The sequence below is a fragment of the Felis catus genome, chromosome B3, assembly GCF_018350175.1.
Source record: "Felis catus isolate Fca126 chromosome B3, F.catus_Fca126_mat1.0, whole genome shotgun sequence".
In the NCBI taxonomy this organism is placed as follows: domain Eukaryota; kingdom Metazoa; phylum Chordata; class Mammalia; order Carnivora; family Felidae; genus Felis; species Felis catus.
In genome coordinates this window covers 34,974,090-34,994,968 of record NC_058373.1, presented here as the reverse complement: position 1 = coordinate 34,994,968, position 20,879 = coordinate 34,974,090, and the positions used below count along the sequence as shown (strand labels likewise).

At 42.1% G+C, this 20,879-nt stretch overlaps 1 protein-coding gene and 1 long non-coding RNA gene across 4 annotated transcripts in view; both read right to left on the bottom strand.

Moving 5' to 3' along the window:
* Nucleotides 1–708: 708 nt before the first annotated feature.
* On the bottom strand, nucleotides 709–12,937 carry LOC123385868. The gene is made up of 2 exons (XR_006599030.1): nucleotides 11,600–12,937; nucleotides 709–9,447 (listed from the first exon to the last, which is right to left on the bottom strand). It is a non-coding gene; the product is annotated as an uncharacterized LOC123385868 (long non-coding RNA).
* A 923-nt stretch (nucleotides 12,938–13,860) lies between these two features.
* UACA (uveal autoantigen with coiled-coil domains and ankyrin repeats) overlaps nucleotides 13,861–20,879 on the bottom strand; it is a 95,619-nt gene continuing 88,600 nt past the window's right edge. For all 3 annotated transcript variants that reach the window (XM_003986991.6, XM_003986992.6, XM_019832145.3), the window contains exons 17-19: nucleotides 19,105–19,257; nucleotides 16,932–16,997; nucleotides 13,861–14,045 (exon numbers count right to left, since the gene is read on the bottom strand). In XM_003986991.6, the coding sequence (XP_003987040.3) occupies nucleotides 13,974–14,045; nucleotides 16,932–16,997; nucleotides 19,105–19,257 (291 nt within the window). In that variant the 3' untranslated portion in view covers nucleotides 13,861–13,973. The remainder of the gene's footprint in view (nucleotides 14,046–16,931; nucleotides 16,998–19,104; nucleotides 19,258–20,879) is intronic.

The window sequence follows — 20,879 nt, the reverse complement described above, 5'->3', positions numbered from 1 at the left end:
GAAGACTGCATGATGGTCTTTGTTCGTGAGTTTTTACCACGTACCAAACCACCCAGACGCAGTGGGCCTTCCAGAAGCGTTTTTCTATTGAAACCTCCGGTTACATTGCCGTTGGAGAAACGGCACCTTCGAGGTGAGGGTGCTGATGTATAGTGCACAGTACCCGTCTTGAACCAGCAACCGGTCCCTGGGTCCTGGAACCAAGCAGCAGACGTGGAACCGGTGCTGGCTTGTCAGTATCACACCTAGCGTTTGCTTCCTTCCCATCCCTCTGCCTCAGAGCTCTTTTGGCTTCCAGCTTTCAGTCTTGAGAGAAGAACGCGTCCATAGGGAGGCCAAAGGGTGGCTTCAAATGCTCGGCCATGTCACCTCCTCAGGCTACCGTGGCGGCCTCACCGCGCTACTGCATGACGCAGGAGGAGAAAAGTGAAGACAGAGCACGCAAGATCCCATGGGACTCCCCTCGACCCTGCAACGGTCAGGGGCGGTGCTGCACTGTTGGCCAGTTTCCTTAGGGTCAAATCTCCCCCGCTGGCTAATTTCGAGCTATCGATATGCCATTACTGCACTAAGAACATGGAAGGGGGAAAAAAATGAAAGAGCACGCATTCTCTGGCATTTCTCCCATGTAGGTTAAGAGATACAAATGCTCTCGAAAGGACAGATAGTAGTAAAACAATTAGGAAGTGACGAGTTCGGGGGTATTTATTACATTGTTTTTAATTTGCTTTATTTAGTTGCGGATTTATATCATTTGATCATTAATAATGGCTGTTTTTAACAAACGACTCCCTCCATCGCCAAAAGTCTCCTCTCCCAAGGTGGGAGAAGGTAAAGCCAGCACACCACTGATAAGCAGGTCCCTAGAAAAAGGATCATCCTCCTTAGATCCCTCAGAAAGGAAACTCTTCCTTTCTGGAAGAGTTCCTTCCTTCCAGGAAACCCTTCCTGGTTAAAAAATCCAATTGAGATTCTGGCTGAAGGCAAAGGGAGTCTTATGTTTTTGTGGAGGAAAAAAAGTCATAAACACCGAATCTGGCCTCGGGTCCGTTTGCAAAAACTGTGACTAGAGCAGCCACCCATATTTTCCCCCAGTCCGTGTACGCATTTCTGGGTTGTAACTCGTTTTCCTCGTCTTTGCTCCATTGTCCCCACTCGGGGAGTCAAGTTTACAAGTTAGTGTCTAGGTCAGGCCACAGAATTGTGGGAAGAATGTGATGGGACTGGAAGAGGAGGATGTCGCCAGAGACCCAGGACATAGACTTGGAACCGTTTTCAGTCTTTATGAGACGCTGGTTTGTCTCCCTTTGTCAAATGGATGGATGCGGGTTTTTGTTTGTTTGCTTCTTTGTTTGTTTGATCATATGAGGGTTACCACTGGGGAAGTTTTGCTTGGTCATATTTTGTTTTTGAAGCAAAAATGTGGGCAGAAGGAATATACTGATATACAATCGTACACAACCTCACGATGCAGACTTGGACACAGCACGATTAGTAACCACTCTGTCTCCTGCCCGACCCCTGTTCTCTAATGGGGGCAGGCATAACTTATCTTCTGCTTCTGTGGCAGGACTGAGGAAGGAGAATGAAGCCGAGCAGAGAAACAGCAGGCTACCTTGTACGGTAAAGGAGAGAGAGAGAGAGAGAGAATCTTCCATCATTGGTATTCGCTCCAGATCAAGGCAATGAAATGGGAACCAACTGGGGGAGTTTTAGAATCACTGCAACTGTTCTAGAATCCCTTCTTGCTGCAGAATCCAGAATCGTGCTCTTGATATTGAAGCTGGAGGTGACACCTGCCCCCAAATGACACCAGAGGGCAGCCAGGACCTGGACCCAAGTGCGTCATGTGATGGGGCTCTCAGAACTGCCATCTGGCTAACTGCTGTCATGCCCACATATGATTTGTTTCACGATCATGCATCTCTCATCTTACGAGGCTTAGATATTCTTGGAACTGACTGATAGTATTACAACTGGGTGCTATGGTATTGGACACCAAAGGGAAGTTAATGGTGGATACTTGTGTTTTCTTTGTTGGATTTTGGGCTTCCCAGAATTGGAGCCCATTTCCACAATTGGGACATTCCCGCCCTAAGAGTCTTACAGTAGGAGGTGGTGCTGATGGTGCCCCGTGCCCACTCTCCCAGTCTCCCGCACACTTAGCACAGTCAGGAGCAGCTAGGTCACAACGCCCCCGGCACCAGGCACTGAGTGGTAATGGTGCTGGCATCCGCACTGAACCAATTCTACAACATGGCTTGGCTGTGTAGACTTCACACTTTGTCTTTCCTTCTTTCCAGTGGTTCTTTGAGCTTCCTTATATATTTTTTTCTCAGTAAATTATGTTTATTCTTAAACCAGACAACTGTTCCTGTAACTGAAATCCCTGGTTGTTACTATATACATAATTTCTAGGGGGAAGTAGCAGTATCTCATTTTAACTGTTGGACGAGTGACCCAGGTTGTAGGGCCACCCCCCTCCAACAGAGTTCTGGGCACACAGTGGTTGAAATAAAATGATGAGCCACTTTGAGCTACTATGGAGACTTCTTTGAATGAGTCTGCTTCCAGCATCAAATTGCTACTTCCTTGGTGAGTACTATGAACTTTCCGGCTTTAATCTCTCCTTCTTTCATATGGCTTGTCTTCCAGCCACTTTTGTAGAGGCAGGAGAGAAGCTCTTCTCTCCGTAGCAGCTTGATTGTGCCCTGTATTTTTCCTCTCCTGATTAATGCACACAAGCTCTTGATCTCAAGGTTGTGAGTTCAAGCCCCTTGCTGGGTGTGGAGATTACTTAAAGTCTCTAAGAGGAAAAGAGAGAAGGGAAGGGAAGGGAAGGGAAGGGAAGGGAAGGGAAGGGAAGGGAAGGGAAAAGAGAAGAGAAGAGAAGAGAAGAGAAGAGAAGAGAAGAGAAGAGAAGAGAAGAGAAGAGAAGAAAAAATAAAAGAAAAAGCAACCTGAAATCCATAATTCAGAGAAAACAGTAAGAGCATGATTGGCCCAAATGCCAAGACAAACCAGCAATCACTCCAGGAATAGACCCTCATAAAACTTTTATGCTGAGAAGTACTTTTGTAATCATCAAAGCATCTCTTTTTCCATTCAGGTCTAGATACTGGAGTTATTTATCCGAGGTCACACCAATAATCAGGAGTGTACCAGGAGCCAGAACCAAATCTTGCTTACATCTGTACATTTCACAAAACCATATACGTTTTCATCATGAAGTATGTTCTGGGAGGGCCCATAGATACTATTTAATGTGATCATATCACCAAAGACATAGTGTCCAGTAAGACGAAGAGACTTTCTACAGAAAAGCAAGTCCAACTTCCAACTGAGCCCACTCATCTTTAAAAGATACCCCTCACTTGATCTACAGTTAATTTCTCTCCCCAAGAGGTGAACCTCTTCTCCTACCCAGTGCCATTTTGGAAGGATCACAGCAAGCTTCGCACTTTGGAGATCTTACAGTGCTAGTTTTCCCAACACGGGCTCTGACTTTTCCTGCTGACCATCATGGCCACAGCATAAATTGGGCCAGCCAAGCTCTTGAATACACTCAGATCCCGACGCAGAAGAGAAAGGACTGATTTGGATCAGTGTTTTCAATGTAACACAAAATGACAGAAAGTCCCTTTGATTCACCTGGGTCCTACAGGCACTGTCTTCTGGATTAGAGATGTAGCTCGGGGGGTGGGGGGGGGGGGACAGAAACCCTAACAGACTAATTTTTCTTTGGCCTTTAGAGAACTCAGAGCTGATTTCGTGGGTTATGAGCTTTATCTTAACCCTCAGCTTCCTAACATAATTATTTCTACTTTGTCATATATGTTTCTGTAAGTCATTGCTTATTTTTCTCAAGAACAAAATTATTTTTACGATCTTTACATTGTAAAATCATTTGAGAGTCACCAAAAGTTTTAAAGACATTACAGAGAGGTTCTGCTCACCATTTACCTAGTTTCCTCTGGTGGTTACACTTTACAGAAATACAGTAAAGTATCAAAACCAGGAACTTGATGTTGGTACAATGTGTGTATATCCTGGTCATGTTATCATGTGTGTAGACCCGTGTAACTATACAACTCCCAATGCAGTCAAGACTCAGAACATTCCATCACCACAGAGACCTCCTTTGTGCTATTTATTCCTTTACAGCCACCCTCCCCACGACTAACCCCCTCTGGTAACCGCTAATCTGCTCTCCATCGCTGTAACTTCGTCATTCTGCAAATGTTACATAAATGGGTTCATGCAGTGTGTGAAAGTAAATATATTTTTGAAGTATATTTATTTGTTCACTCATCTAAGTCATCAAATGACTTAGAGGTCATTTTCATTGGCTATTTTGTTCATATGTTCACTTCTTCAAGTGGAAGATTCTGGGCTGGGATAGCCACTGCTGGAGAGATGCAAAGTTTTCTAAGTTGCCCAGTAGTTGATAATTTGGTTTAGGAGATAAAAAACCAGTAAAACTGATTTGGGACTTCTGCCTTCCATAGCTTTGAAAGAATACATTTCTGTTGTTTTATGCCACTGTGTTTATAGTAATTTCTTATAGCAGCCATAGTTAACTGATATATTCCTCATCCACTAGCCTTGTGCCTTTCTGTACATGACAAGTACTCAGGAAATGTTTTATGAATGTCTTTGAGTTCCGAATAAAAGGAAAGACTCTTCCAAAAGGAAATTCCTGGAAGCCTTCATGGAAGTAGGATTTGGGTTGTTCCTTGAAGAGTTAGGTGGGCTATAATAGGAAGAAATGGAGTAGATTATTTCCAGCGGTGGGATAAAATGCACAGAGCAAGGAGGCAGGCAAGCCTAGGACTATGAGAGCAATGACCTTGGCCCAGTTTGCCTGGGATCCAAGGGTGCAGATGCCCTGGCTCCCTCATTTATCAGCCCATGTGTGGGTTTTCATTGGTTTTCCTCCAATACAGTCAATTCTACCGATGTGGGGAACATTCACGGATTAAAGACCTGAGTGTAAGCAGTGGTATTCCGTGGCGTGCCATAGAAATTCAAGTGGGTCCTCTTGATAGCTGCAAGGAAGCTATTTAGAACCTAGTAGGATAGAAAGAAACTTTTCCCTCCCCTGGGAAATGGTTGTGTAAATTACTGACCAACTGTTTGGGATTGTTTACTTAGCATTCTGTAATAGCACTAACTCACAGAGTCCATTCATCAGCTTAGTGTGGATGTGGTAATTCACATAGCAAATTGGTAAACTTGTCATCTGTCTCCAAGGACCTATACTCACTTCACTGCCAGCATCTGAAAAGAAACTATAGTCAATTCTAGTTTATCCAGTATTCTGCTCAGACTCTGTTAATGAGCACATTAGTGTATCTACAGCATAATGATAATTAGTGTTTGTGGTGTTGGTGATGATCCTGAGATACTATAAGGTCTTGACAAGCCTTGTGAGTTCTCAAAGTCAAAATCAAATGACTTCAATCCAATTGCTTATTGACAAGAATCCTGCATTAACCAGAACATCCCATTCCCCATCCACATGAAAGAACAGTGTTTTCCATAATGGCCATCCCCAATTGATAGGTACCCCCAAATCCTTGCCTATTTACCCAGGATGGTTTTAGTTTGTTTGTTTGTTTGGTTGGTTGGTTGGTTTTGTTTACCCAAGAGCAACTGCAGAGAGATTTGGAACTTGACAGAACCTATAGATATTGAAGCGGAGGGAAGAGATAAGTAGATGAACGAAATAGAACGAAGAGTCAAAAACCAGCCCCAGATAGGAATTTGGCACCTTCCCACGGTGCCATTAGAAATCAACCAGAGAAAACACAAATTACTGAATTGAAGATAAACGATAATTGAATTAATCAAACTGGAGAGCAATATAAACAATAATTAAACAGAATCTGTACCTCACGCGACACCAGAAAACAAACTCCAAGTGGATTATTTGTTTAATGTAAACCGTAATACCATAAAAGTACTAGATAAAATGTAGGCCCGCATGTTGGACAAGGATGTTGAAGGTATGACACTAATGCTACAAACCACAAAAGACAGCCAAATTTGACTGTATACGAAATGTCAACTTCTAAATGAGAGAAGAAAACCAAAAAACAAAGTTGAAGCACCGTTGACAAAATTAGAAGGAAAAAATTGCAAATAGCAAAGGAGTCAGCAGCCTTTTGTAGGTGATGCTTTCAATAGTTCCGGGGGTTAGAAGTAACTCCTGCCCACACAGTCCAGTGCAATTAAGCCCTCTTAACCCCAGGCTCTTAAAACAGGGGTAGGAAGCCTATTTATTGGATTCCCTGGACAAAGAAGACAGTAGCCCCCCAAATCCTGAACCATTATTTTTCTAAAGCATAGTCTTCCTTGAAATGGATGCATACAATAGTATTAGGGGAAAAAAATGCTTTACCAAAGCATTAACAATATTTGGGTTATCTGGGCTTGGGGTAAATTATGTTTTCCTCTTTCTAAGTTTCTAACTTGAATACAGTTTGCTTTGGAAATAGGGGGAACTTTTTATATCAGCCTAGGTTCTTAATGGCAAGAAACAGAAACCAATCTTGGCTGTTTTCAGCAAATAGGGGATTTATTATTTATTACGAATGTACTAGGTAGCTCACTGAATTATAGAGAAGGCGGGAGACCAGGCTTGGGCCCAAGCAGACAGAAAAAGCTTCCAAATCATGCTCCAAAGTCTGTCTGGGAGAAAACAGCAGCTGTCCCACCAATGGATGCTAATCTCTGGGCCACCTCCATCTCTGCACCAGGAACTTGATCTTGGTGCAAACCAATCTGTCCCTGCTACTAGAAAGTGATCAGTATCACCTCTGCCTCTTACGGTCTCCTAGTGACCCAGTCAAAGTCGAGGACACAGTTGGCAAAATGACCTGGCCTGGGTCATGTACCTCCATCCCAAGATGTCAGGTAAAAGCATATATCTGACATTTTTAGTCTCTTTGTCTCATTAAGGCGCAAAAGACAGACAATCGCCTAAACACAGAAAGATGGTTCGTGTGCTGGGTGATCAGGAGGACAGTGACTGTCCAAAGCTTAATACACTTTACAGGAGAGATTTTCATCAAAAATCTCGAGGGAGGGAGGAATCTGTGAAAAGCAGTAATAGTTTAGAGGGAGTTGCGACGACAGGGCTAGCATAATTCAAGCAAGGCTGACGTCTCCTCCGCTTGCTGCAAGTTATTTTCCTCTCCCTTTAAAATGTGATTTCCCCTTAAGTTTACTATCCCCCCCCCCAAAAAAAAGTTCTCGGATTAATACATTATTGGGAGTTCAGCATGTCTTTTTAAGTAAAAATTCATTTATAATAGTTACCACATTATCAACAAGGTACAACGGGTGTGAGCTAATTTGGTCGTACTGGCTTTTGATACCTGCCCCAAAGCGCGGCCCCGTTTCCCGCTTTGGAATGGAGGGGAGGAAGATCAAGGGAAACAGAAGCACGTGGCTGGCCCGGATAAGGGGGTGCCAAAGGGGGGTTTAGGGTCTGGTGAGAGCATAGGTGCCTGAAAGGACACAGGTAACGAATGCAGGAGAGCAGAAAGGACGGTGCAAAATCCCAGAGACAAACCTCTACTCGAGAATAATTTGGCTTGAAACATCTGTGGATCAAGAGGAGAGGGGTGAAAAAATTCTTCGTCCTCATGGGCTCAAATGGCCCCCACATGTGGGCAGTCATTACCGATCCAGCCATCTCGTGGGCTACAAGTTATTGCAAAATAGAAAGGTTATCCCAAACCAGCTTCAGTTTCTTACCGTCAAGTCCGACGGAAGCGCTTCGGAAGATGCACCATTCATTCCACCGTGCACGCCCCCAGGGGAGCGCACACCCCAGTTTGAGTTGTGCACCACCAGATGTGCTGGACCCATGGGGGTAAGGCTGGCTGGCTTCAGAACCAGGAATACCTGTGCTGTCTGTGACGGGTGCCGTGCCTCACGGATGGGATGCTCGGTCCTTGCACCGGCTGCTAGGAAGCTGAGTCCTGTCGAGGCCAGCTCCAGAAAAGCAAGCCGTGGATTATGGTGTTTATGAAATGTTTTCTGGATCCCAAGCTGCTGCTTCTTTTTCCTACCCTTTCAGTATTTACCACCCCCCTTGTCCTCTCCCACATTAAGGAAAACATTGCAAGCCACCTTAATTTCCTTTTTGTAACGCGGCAGGGCAGAAATAATAAATATGCATACTGACATTTGCTTGGGAACCCAGAATGTAAATTCAAGGCACCAGCTTCTTTATTCTGGTTAGACATCAGATCACAATTAAATCTTCCTCAAATTCTCTGTCGTCCTGGTAACTGCTCTCTACTTAGAACATGAGGGCGAAATTACCCAAAAGGGTCTGGAAGGGTGTAGCAAGAGCTTATTAAGGAATTCTGATGTCGAGAACCACACAACAAGCTGCGCCAGCAGGGGAGCGTGGAGTTGGAGAGAGGCCCTCCTTCAGGTTATCGCAATTGCTGGGATGTATTTGGGCTTTGCTGCCGTTAAGTAGTTATGTACATTATAATAACAAGATTGGCTATGGCACACCAAAAATATTGACAATGAATAGTATTTTGGATAATCACAGATTGCAAATCCTCTTAAACGCATTCAACTCTAACAGATATATTTAGACTTAGATGAACAGTAGCTGGAGGAATTTCTTCAAGTGTCAGTTGGTGTGAATGAATAAAGATGGTTTTCGAGGAGCCATATTGCTTGGGGATTAAGGCCAACTGGAACAATTCGCTTAAAAAAAAAAAAAAAAGCCTCCAAGCTCAAGAGAGCAGCTTCCCCTTTATTCAATTGAGGCGCACAGACTTCAGTCCTTAAGACTGGTGTTGGCAGCCCAGCCCTGCCGTGTCGGTTCAGCTCTCTCCGTTTGTCTAAAGAAGAGTTTTTAATTGTGCATCCACGGGAACTTGCAAATCCTGTGAGACAATGTTTGTAGCGGCGACGAGGAAAACAAAATTTAAGTAGCAGTCATTTTTATTTTGGCTTAACAGATTTGAGCAGGAAGACGCTGAATATGAATCGGCTTCATTTTTAAATCCTGAAGACAATTTCTGAAGCAGCCCAGAAGGTGCCACTTTAGTCTTGAGGCAATTAAAAAAAGCCTAGAATAGCAAGAAAGAAAATCACACAGTTTGTTTGGACATTGCAGGGGGAGAAAGTTACAAATTCTATTAACTCCATTCCTTCATCCCCCCGCCCGCCTGTTTGCTTTTGTGACCCGACGTAAGACCCTTCCTGGTTTTCAGAGGTGGGGATGGGACAGGAGGCATGGTGCGAATAGTAAGAAAAGTTTTTAATATTTAAGATATTGCTTGTCACGTTTTAACTGCAATGATGTGAAGTGTGTGACGAGCTTTGAGAAAAAGGGTGGCGCAGACGTTCCCCCCATAGGTGAGTGAGTCTTCTCAAGAGTTGAGTCCTTCTTTGATAATTTGGGCATCACTAAAAAAAAAAAAAAAAAAAAAAGTAAATACTTATTAGAACTAACTTCTCCTCTCTAGGTCTTTTTTTTTTTTTTTTTCTTTCCTGGTCCTTAATAAGGACCCCTGGAAAAGGCATTTTCAAACTTAAATTCTTTATGATACCGAATGACCGGGAAACCATTAGAAATGTAGTTTCTGGAAGTGGAATATCAACAGAGGGTCCCTGGCCACTTGGATTTCCTGCAGGGACCACCTTTAGAGTGGCCTTCACTATATTCTTGTAGCCTGTAAGCTACTTAGTGATGAACAGAGCTAATTATTCTAACACCAGACCGTAACTGTATAGTAGCTGTTCGCAAGGTGGAAAATCACACTTTTTTCATGGCTTCTTTTCTTTTAAAACGTAGGTCCTTTTCCCATCCTTGATGCGTTCTGTATATATGAAATAAATACTCTTCGCAGCAGGATCTGGACTCAGAGGCCTCAAAACCCAATAGACGAGTCCTGTAGTTTAATGGTCCTTAAATGCTCGACATCTTTTTCACTTAATGTAAAATCCATCTGATCTAATAGCCGTGACTGAATTATAGATATATAATTTTTTTTCTATTAAATGTTAATCTTCTGACTTGGCAGAGCAATAGAAGCTCTAAATTATTAAGAAGGCAATAACCTCTCTAAACTCTTTCCTGAATTCAGAATATTCCCAGGACTGCTATCTTGAGAAATAAATTGCAAAGCTGTTTAAAATATAAAAATCAGGCCCATTCAGTGTAACAATTTGATGCCAAATACCAATTATAATGGGCATTATTTTTATGGCTGTCTCTTCTAGTATTTCACAGAGAGTACACACACACACACACACACACACACACACACACACACACACCTGGGGGAGCGACCCTCACAAGCCTTGGCTCTTTTTCATTTACATATGACATTTTTGTAACCTTCCCTTTTTGGTTGAATTCATTCATCATCGATGTTTGTTCACACAGGCATAAATAATGAAAATGCCCTCTGATGCATAAGTGATGCCACATGGCCAACTATGCTAACCACGAGCGCTCTCAGTGCCCAGGGATCTTCCCGGGAACACCACCTCTGTTGCATTTTTTTTGTTTTTAATCTCTACAGTCATGACTCTTATGAGGCAAAGGCCCCTACGTGGAGGTAAGAATCAGGCCGTGCTAAGAAGCAGGTTAGGATTTCCCCAGAGAGGTCCAGGCCAGGCAGTCTTGGTTCAAGTAGCCAAGCCCCGGACGCGAGAGAGAATTTCCAACAACAAAGTCTCAGATGCAGTTTAGCTGGGGGTTATCACTGAAGGCGATGGGCGCTGAGATGCCCATTTTCCATTCCGTGGTTCGTACGTGATACATTTTATGGTGCCTTTTCTTCCCCCCTTCTGAAACGTAGTCATTGCCGCACCTCTCTCACACAGCATCGAGCAGTCAGGAGGCAGGCCCAGGCTTTTGTTTCTCTGGCAGGCATGTGCGACCATATTTCTGCATGTTCATCACAGGCAACTCTCTTTCAATCCTTATCTTGGTGCCAGAGGTACAGCCATTGCTCTGATGCACAGAACTTGCGAGAAAAGATCACACGAGGTTGCAGAGTCCAGCGATGAGGCAGGTCAAGAGGTAGTACGAAGTTTTCTTCCCCTGTGGGGAAGCAGGTGTCGGGACGCTCGTAACCAATGCTAAGGTTGCCCGTGCGAGCAGGCACCGATACACCTAGTCATCACAGACACCAAAAATTTACTTGAAACTCTTCCCTTTTCTACTCCGAAACAAGCAAACCAAGAACAGGAACCATTCCGGTGGGTTCCAAAGCTGCAACATTTTCAAAGCAGCAATGATCCAATGCATAAGGGAGACTTTGACACCATGTAACGTTCGGTTAGGGTCGAGAGCAGTCTAAATCAGTAAGCCTTCAGAAAGATTAAGCTACATTCATCCGGGGTTTTAGAACAGCGCAGATATGGCTAGTGAATACAGTCACTGCGATATTAAATTTTAAGAGGTTCGTTGAATGAATATTCAATTTTAGTAGTTGTTTATAACACTAGACCTTCTGGCCAAAAGAATGAGCTTTCCTGAGGAAGCAGGAATGATAAGAATAAAACTGAACAGGGGAAGAGTAATAAAGCTTTCAACGAAGGAACATACCCCGACAGGGATTTGGTGAGTCTCCCAGGAAGCACGCCCATCTTGGACACAACCGATCTTTCTCCCTCTCGCTTCTTAAGTTCAGATGTTATCGTTTTTCTGAACACAGACCGGCAGAGAGGCCAGCATTGCCCACTATATATATTCCATTTGTTTACTCTCTGAAAAGCTTTAACCTTCAGTGTTGTAAATGCAGTCTCTGCCTTTGATATCAAAAAGTGGGTGAAGGAGACAACGGGATTAATTCAGGGAGGCGACCTACTACTCCGCCCTCCACGGAGGACTGAAAATGGGTAACACCTGTCTGTACTTGGACCCCATCGTTCTCTACACCAAATTCCCCAAAGCGGCACATAGAGTAATTGGCCTCGTAGATCTTTTACGAGGATGTTCAAAAACAGTAGTCCACAGAAAACATTTTATTTGTGATTGAAGACAAAATAAAGTACACACAAGTTTCCCCTCCCACTTCTAATAAGGAAAATACAAGACGAAAATGTGAGTATTCAGTAAGGACTTTCTCTCCTCTACAGCTTCAAAGGAGACCTACATAAAACTCATGGAACAGACTTCATGCAGAAGGACAACATTAAGCATAAAACCAAGGAATTTGAGTACTGCTCGTGTAAACTGTGTATAACTAAAGAATTAAAAAGAAATCCAATCCTGACTTTTCACTGTGGTTTCTACACTGAAGAAATCTGATGGCTTCTGGTGGGAGAAGCTATTCGGATGGCTCTTTGTCCTTGTTATTATTTACAGAATTGGGCTAAAAAGTCTGGCTCAGGGAGCACCTTACTGGTTCAGTCGGTGGAGTACACAACTCTTGACCTTGGGGTCATGAGTTCAAGCCCCACGTTGGGCACAGAGATTACTTAAAAAAAAAAATTCCAAAAAATAAGAAATCTTTCAAATCTTTCAGGATGCTCAAAGATTACTGCTAAGGCACACTTTGCGATTGAAAGAAAATCTGGCTGAAAGGATTCATTTGTTCAGTTTATTTGCTAACAGTCAAATTAGTAATCTTCAATCTGGATGGAAAACAAAATATTAATAAAAACAACAAAACATATAAAATTTCCTTAATGAGATGTGGTTAATAAAAATGGTTGGTTACAATAAAGTATTCACTAAAACGTGGCCAAATTTATTTTTTCCTTATGATCTATATTCTTACAGTTTACTATATTATTGCACTTTCATCTGAAACCTTAAAAATCTGTTTTCTGGGGCGCCTGGGTGGCGCAGTCGGTTAAGCGTCCGACTTCAGCCAGGTCATGATCTCGCGGTCCGCGAGTTCGAGCCCCGCGTCGGGCTCCGGGCTGATGGCTCAGAGCCTGGAGCCTGTTTCCGATTCTGTGTCTCCCTCTCTCTCTGCCCCTCCCCCGTTCATGCTCTGTCTCTCTCTGTCCCAAAAATAAAAATAAAACGTTGAAAAAAAAATCTGTTTTCTAAAATTAGTTCTCTAATTTTGCAAGAAAACTGCATTTCACATTATTAATTTCATTAGTGCAATTTTCCTATAAATAAGTGCAAAACATTTGGAGGATGCATGTATAATGAGTGGTTACTATAGTAGCAAATGTCAAAGTAATTGCTAAAAAAAAAAAAAAAAAGCCTAAGAATTTTGATACTTTGAAAAATCTAGGATACCAGCTATCATAGCTCTCTAAATACTGTGGCAAGAAAAAAATCACCACAAGTAAAAAATTAAGATACTGTTGTGGATATTATGAGGCCATTGTATTAGAAATTCCTGATATGTTCTATGCTGGTCTGCTTTTAATCTAAATGTAATTTAGTACAGTACACCATTTATGAAAAGAAATGTATTGAAAGAGGCATAAAAGTTAGAAGAAAGAAATCTGTGCCTCCAAAAGAAGTCAAAGGCACTCATTAGGTTACTTCAATAAAAAACGCAACTTGGCCAGCCAAGTTATGATGCATATTCCTTAAAATCACGTTAGGCTCTCGTGGCTCAGCTGAAGGCCTGAAAGATCTTTTGATCCACTTAACCAAATTAATTTCTCTGAAAGAAACCTTTAAACAATTATTTCAGCCTAACGCCTCTTCGTATGGACCTACACAGATGGCTTATGTTTTATTAGGGACTCAACGGCTTAAAAATACGTAGCCAACCCGAGGCAAAGTGTTACATTGTTTGCCTCACCATAAAATTAACATATATAGATTATAAGATCTGAATTGCTATTGAAAAACTCAGTAACATCCCCATCTAATTAAAAAAAAAAAAAACTTGCTGATGAAACAAAATATATTTTATTTCAATGATACTAGCACAAAAGGGCCCAGAAAGGCTGTGGGTTTGCACACGGAAGGCTCGGCACCAGCAGCTGAAGCACAGGCTGCTTAGTTAGCACACAAGCCCCTGCCGCATTTGTATGATTTGGAGTAAGGCCGCCTGCACATCTTCGTCCATGTGACCCTTGAGAGAAAGAAGAAAGGGAGAAATAGTTTACGTCCTCTTCAATGACACAAGAATTCTATCAGGCCTAAATGGCTGTGATTCACCAAATGCTAAAGCCTCATCATTGCAGAGATATTCTAAAGGATTTATTGGAAAAGACAGCAGAGCTCTGCGACGGAAATTTAAAAAGTCAATCTAAAAGCAGTGCAAACCAGCTGCTCTTAACACTTATTATCAGAAGACAGATGGACAAACTTTTCTCCTTCTCTCTTTTTTAATAATGGCTCAGATAATAGGGGCGGCGTAAGTCATAAGTGAGCGAAGTCAGCTACACGTTAAGTTTTCCTTCTGCTCCTGCTGAGAAACGTTTTTGTAATTAGAAAAATTAATGGAAAAGCCCCCACACTTATATTTTTATCCTAGGGAAGATCACATCATTTTGCAACTTGCCATTTCACCTAATGTCACGGATGTCTTTCCTAAGCTATTTCCCTAATTGTTTTAAGTTACTGGATACCATCCCACCGTACAGATGAATCGTACTTTCTTTACTCGTTCCCCCAAACGACGGGCGTTTAAGGTGTTTCCCATCTTCATGGGCAGATTCCTAGAGAAGAAACTGCTGGGTCAAAAAGCAAGGCTCCATTGCTAGTTTTGCAAAGCACTACAAAACTTCCCTCTATGGGCATTGTAACAATTTACACTCCCACCAACAGGGTATAAATGCCAATTTCCCACAACACCTTGGCCAATGCTACAGATAGATGCTCATCTTGTTTAATATTTGCCAATCCCATAGGTGAAAAAATGGTCCCTCCCTGTTTATTTGGATTTCCCCCATTACCAATGAGGTGGAGATCCTTTTACGTGAATGTTAGTCATCTATATTTAGGAAGACACATTTTGAACTTAAAAAGATGGCAAGGGGCAGATGAAATGCGAGTCAGTATGGCGGGCTTACGACACCCTCGGCCCCCTTCTCTTTGCTTGGACATTTGAATAGAATTCAGCTTAACACTTCCCATTCATATAAACAGTTGTGCTTCCACAACCTGTTTCTATAAGAATGGGGTGTTGAAATTTCAAACATTAGCCATGGCTGACTACCCTGAATTTCTTGGTTAACTTTATGATGCCGGAAGGCAAGACAATTTCTGATGTCAGTTGTTTTTGTTATGTTTCATTAGGAGTCAGTAGGATTTCAACTTTTGGAAGCATACATTATACAGAGTTGAAAGGCTTGACAGTTTGTGGTGTCTTTCATCTCTTTCTCTCCTGGCTGAGATCAGATCTGAATGAGTTCTTTATCCACATCTTCCACACTTGTCTACCATTTCCCTCCTAAAGTTCCCACTCTGCTGTCCCTCAACGGTCTTCTCGAACAATTTCAATATACAGCTACCCTTGAACAACACGAGTTTGAACCGTGGGGGTCCACTTACACAAAGATCTTTTATTTGGATTAATACCGTACAGTACTATAAATGTATTTTCTCTTTCCTTGATTTTCTTAGTAACACCGTCTTTCCTCGAGCTTCTTATCGTAACACTATTTAGTAAATATAACATACCAAATACATGTGAATTGACTCTTTATATTGCTGGTGAGGCTTCCTCACACTATATGAGTAGTCAAGTTTTGGGGGAATCGAAAGTTACACACAGATTTTTGACTGTGCAGGGTCAGCGCCCCTACGTCCCACTGTTCAAGGGTCAACTGTACTTTCAAATCCCAGCTTATCTTCCAGCCCCTCAAAAGAAAGTAGCCAAACTTCCTCTTATCATACCATTCATGCTTTTACATTTGTTTCCCCTCATCTCCTATAGAAAAGGAAGGCTTTTTGGTTTTACGAATTTGATGTTGTAAAGTTTCTTCTTTTTATTATTTTACCTAGTTCTTCTTATTAAAAAATGACCTTCTTGGAAGCTTTCTCGCAACAACTCCCCGCCCCCTCCCACCCCGCCTTTTTTGGTAAACAGTGTCACCTAATACTTCAAATCCTGAACAATTCCTAATGTATCTCACCTGCCATTCTAACATTGCCTCTTTTAGGACATCTTCCTGAAAAATCTACTCTGAGAATTTTAGAGATTGCTGATCACAGGGTTTCTACAGGGCATTAAGTATGGTATTCTTCACATGCTGAACAGCTTCTCAGTGTGATATGTTCTTCTAAAAGAGGAGCCTTTTCATTACACCCCCCCAAAAGGGAATTCTTAATCTGATGTTTCACTGAATTTAAGCCACATTAAATAAATACTATTGATAATCTCCAAACAGAACCAGTTTATTTTCTTACATTATTACAATTTTGTGCACACCTTGTCATCTTTGCGCTTTTATAGCATTCTCTACGTTTCAAAGAAATACTCCTGAGCTACCAAGAAACAGTGAAGTCCTTTGCACTCTCTTTAGCTGACAGCCAGGTATGGATGTCAAGGCATTATCTCCAGCTAGCAATACCATTAACATGTGCTGCCATCATATGTTGCCAAACTGTCTATAAAATGAGTGACAAGCAGATGGAGAGAACACTACATTTAAGATGTTGTGTTACCATATAGCTTTGTAAATTTCTCTGGGAGATACACAAGCCATGATTTAAAAAAACACAATGATTTTAAAATAAGCATATGGGATACAACTACTTTACACAGCAATGACTTTCACATAAATTTACTTGAAAATAAAAAAATGATCTTCTCTAAAACGGGGATGAAGGAGTGCACGTGTTGTGTTGAGCACCGGGTGATATATGAAATTGGTGAATCGCTGTATCGTACACCTGAAACTAACATAACACTGTATGTTGACGATATTGGAATCAAAAAAATAGAAGCATTTTTATAAAGAAAATTAAAAAATAAAATGGTATCTCTGCCAGAGGAGAAATCGCTTTTTACCTGCGCAGCACTAAGGAGATGTGTCCGATAAATTGCAATTACCTCTTGGTGCTGTCTGTCGGCATCCTAGAAGTGTGGAAAGATGGACAGATCAGAGTATCAGCATTCACGTTTTCAAATACACGGAGGCTTGTGACAATGCCATCTTCAGGCCTGACACTACAAAATGGCAATATTATTAAAGTGCTCCTGCCACGTCTTGTAACAAACCACCTGGGACCCACCGGCTACAAAACTTCACAGCATTAGCAATCGTTTAAACTTTCCTAATCAATGTGTGGAAACATTCATAGCGAAAGCAATGCCGCTTGTCCTAGGTAACATGAAATTACTGCCTTAGTTCACATCTAATGCCACGAAATTATCCAGATACTTAACAGTTTATCCTTGGGATTATTGCAAAAGCTTCCAATCTTGTCTCCCTGTCTCTAGATTTTATTCCCGATCATGCTTCCAAGATGAAGGCAGCTCTTTTCTGGAATCACTTCTGGTTCAGAGACCTTGGGAGAAACCTCATTACATATAAAAGAGAATCTAAACTCCTCAAACTTCTCCACAGCCTGGACAATCTAGCCACAAATACAGTTTCCACTCCCAGCCAGGCTGATCATCTTTTACCGCCCCTTGGGTACACCGTTCACATTCGACCCCCACGCCCTTCTTCAAACTACTTCCCTTGCCTGGAAGATTCTCTATTTTCCATTCACCTACCAAAACGCCAACTATCTTACAAGTTCCAGCCAGCTATTCCCTGCCTCTCGGCCTAGCTCCTATTGCACCAGTGATCTTTCCCTCCTATGAATTCATATCACTTATAGCCGGGGACCTTATTCTCAACTCTGTATATGACATTTTTTTGTCTTGTTAATTCACTTTTCATGGATCTAAATTTTGCTTCTCTAATTACCTAGAACTCCTTGGGACAAAACCTGTGTACTCTCTTTATCCCTGACAGTGTTTTAGCACAGTGTCATGAATATAATAAATAGGAAACAAATATTTCCAATTATTGAAGGGACTACCAGATCCTTTTGATAAGATCCAAATCAATAATCTGTCATCATTAATCTGTAGGCCAGTAGTATTAATAAACAAACACTTACAAAAAGAGCTTTCTTCTATTCAAAAACAACTCATAACCAATTCCTATAAAATAGGAAATTTTCAGTAACAATTTACATTTGACCGGGCTGTTTTACTTAGCATCTCCGTGTATGTCATATTACCTCGTTTGAGTAAAAAAGCAAACAAATAAGTAATCAGTTCTTACTATTGCACTGTATGGATAAGGTAGCCAAGGATTAGGGGGAATGTTCCACGTCACCTGGTTTTTAAGCAGCAGTGTTTAGAACCGAGCTCCCGTGTTCAGTTTCTCAATCCAGTTGCTTTCCTTTTTTTTTTTTTTTAATATTTATTTGGGGGAAAGCACAAGCGGGGGAGGGGCAGAGAGAAGGGGACAGAGGATCTGAAGCGGGCTCTGTTCTGACAGGCTGACAGCAGAGAGCCCAAGGTGGGGCTTGAACTCACAAACTGCAAGATCATGAGCTGGGCTGAAGTAGGACGCTCAACCCACTGAGCCACCCAGGCGCCCCAGTTGCTTTCTTTAATATAGAAAGGAAATACATATATGCATATAGGATACGTATGTGGATATATATATTTCCGGGTGTTTTCTTTTACTATATAAGGATATAAGGTATAAAACCAGAGGGATGCCTACCTTTATTCATAAGTAGAAAATATTTTAAAAACTTCCCTTAGTTTAGCGGACCGATATTTTAAAGAGTGTGCTGCAGCTGGGAAGACGCCACCAGAGCTGGAGTTAGCCAGTCTCAGGATCGAATCCCAGCTGGATGTCCCCAAGCATCAAGTATTTTCTTCTTTGTTTCCTTAAGAATCAAATGGGGGGGGGGGGTCGTGGGGGGAATAAAACCTTACAGGGCCGTGATGAAGATAAAGGCTAAAGTACGTAAAATGTTTAGTGTAGTGCCTGGCACATAGTAGGCACCAAATATACCGCTGCCACTGGCGTAAGTAACTTCTGGCAAAAATGATTCCGTTCCTGGATCTCAGCACAGCCACGAATCAATCCCGGTTCTACATAAACTTTCACGAGCAAACGAACACGACCCCGCACGTACAGCACGAAGCCCTCCCAGGCCAGGGTACTCACAGCCAGCTGCTGCTGCAGGGCCTTTACTTGGCTCTGTAGGGTGTCAATCAGCTGGCTCTGTCTCCTGCCGGGGCTCCCACTCGGGTAGGTGAGCTGTGAAAGGCCACTGAGTGCCTGCTTCAGTCTTTCCACGTCATTAAGCAGTTCGGTTATCTTGTAAACAAAGAGAAAAGGTATGGGAGAAACATATATTATTCACTTATGCGATTCTAATGAACATCTTTACACCAAAATCACTCCGCGAGGAACCAAATTTATCTTTGTACCCCAGAAAATTGAGGAATGAATACTGTCGAGATTGTTATCAACAGTACATAATACAATACATAATTTAATTGCTTTAAATTCCTCTCAGTAAATTCCTTGCAAAAGCATTACCAAGTTGAGAATAAATATATATCCTAAGGTCTGAGTGTGACCTCAATCTTCTTATTCTTAATATTTAAGTACCTATGAAAGTCTACAGATCACCTTCTAGGCTCTCTGAAACACAGGAACTTGTGGGGCATTCCCTCCAACAAAGTTCGAAAAGAAAGCGCGGGTCATACAAGCCTAGCATGAACTTATGTGCCTTGTTCATTTCAAGAAGGTAGGATTTTAGACTACTTTATCTTAAAGAGGGAAAAAAATCAGGAGGCCGTTTACCAGAGAGAGTAAAACCTTTTTATTTCAAGTCAGACTGATCTGGTATTTATTAGCTGTGTGAGCTTGGCTAATTTCCTTTATTTTTATGAGCTTTAGTTCCCTTATTAGTGAAAGAAAGAAGTTCTTTAACAGTTAAGAAAATCAAATGCGGGGTGGCTTGGGGGCCCAGTTGGTTGAGTGACCGACTCTTCATTTCGGCTTGCATCATGATCTCACAGTTCGTGAGTTCGAGCCCCGTGTCAGGCTCTGTGCCAACAGTGTGGAACCTGCTTTGGATCCTCTCCCTCTCTCTCTGCCCCTCCCCTGCTCACGCTCATGCTGTCTCTCTCAAAATAAATAAACAAACACTTCAAAAACTCAAACGCGATCATAAATATCTGCCTGGTACGTAGTATATCCTCAATAAATGACAATAATTGTAAGTAGTTATTAATAACTTGCTATTATAATTATACACTGTTATATTCCTAACTACCTTCTGAACAAGGTGCGAGCATTTAAGTTCTGGGTCACACGAACAGATGGATCAGAAGGCTAGTACTTGTACTTCTCCACTGAGGAGGGCCAGGGATGTGTATTTGCCACCGTATCCCCAGAACTTGGCATAGAGAAGACATTTAATCATCGCTCACTGAACTGATAAAAATGCACCCAATCTCCCTGATTTCTCATCCTCACAGTACACACTATATTATGCCAACCACCAGTTTCGAAAATATTGAAAGCATCTACTGTGTAAACTGTACCATGGGAATGAATGAGAAGAAAAGGTTAAGTTGCAAACCGTCTGATCTTAAGAGCTGGTTGAGAAGATCGAGCACCTAACTCTGACACAGTAATATTTACGTTCTGAATAGTGGCAACGCTAACATTTCAGAAGAGGAACAGTTCACGGGAGGCTAGAGTGCATAGCGAAGGCTTCAGGAAGGAGGGTAAGTGTTGAAGTGGGCGTTAAGGAACGCGTAGGACTTAACTCGGTAGAAAGGAGAGGCAGGACATTCTGGGTGCGGAGACCAGTCTGTGGGAAGTTATGAGGACAAAATGTACACGGAACTGGAGGGCTCGGTCACTGGTGTGGGTGAATGCCAAGATCAAGTCTGGGGTGCTTCCCAGTGTCCTTTGTTTCTTGT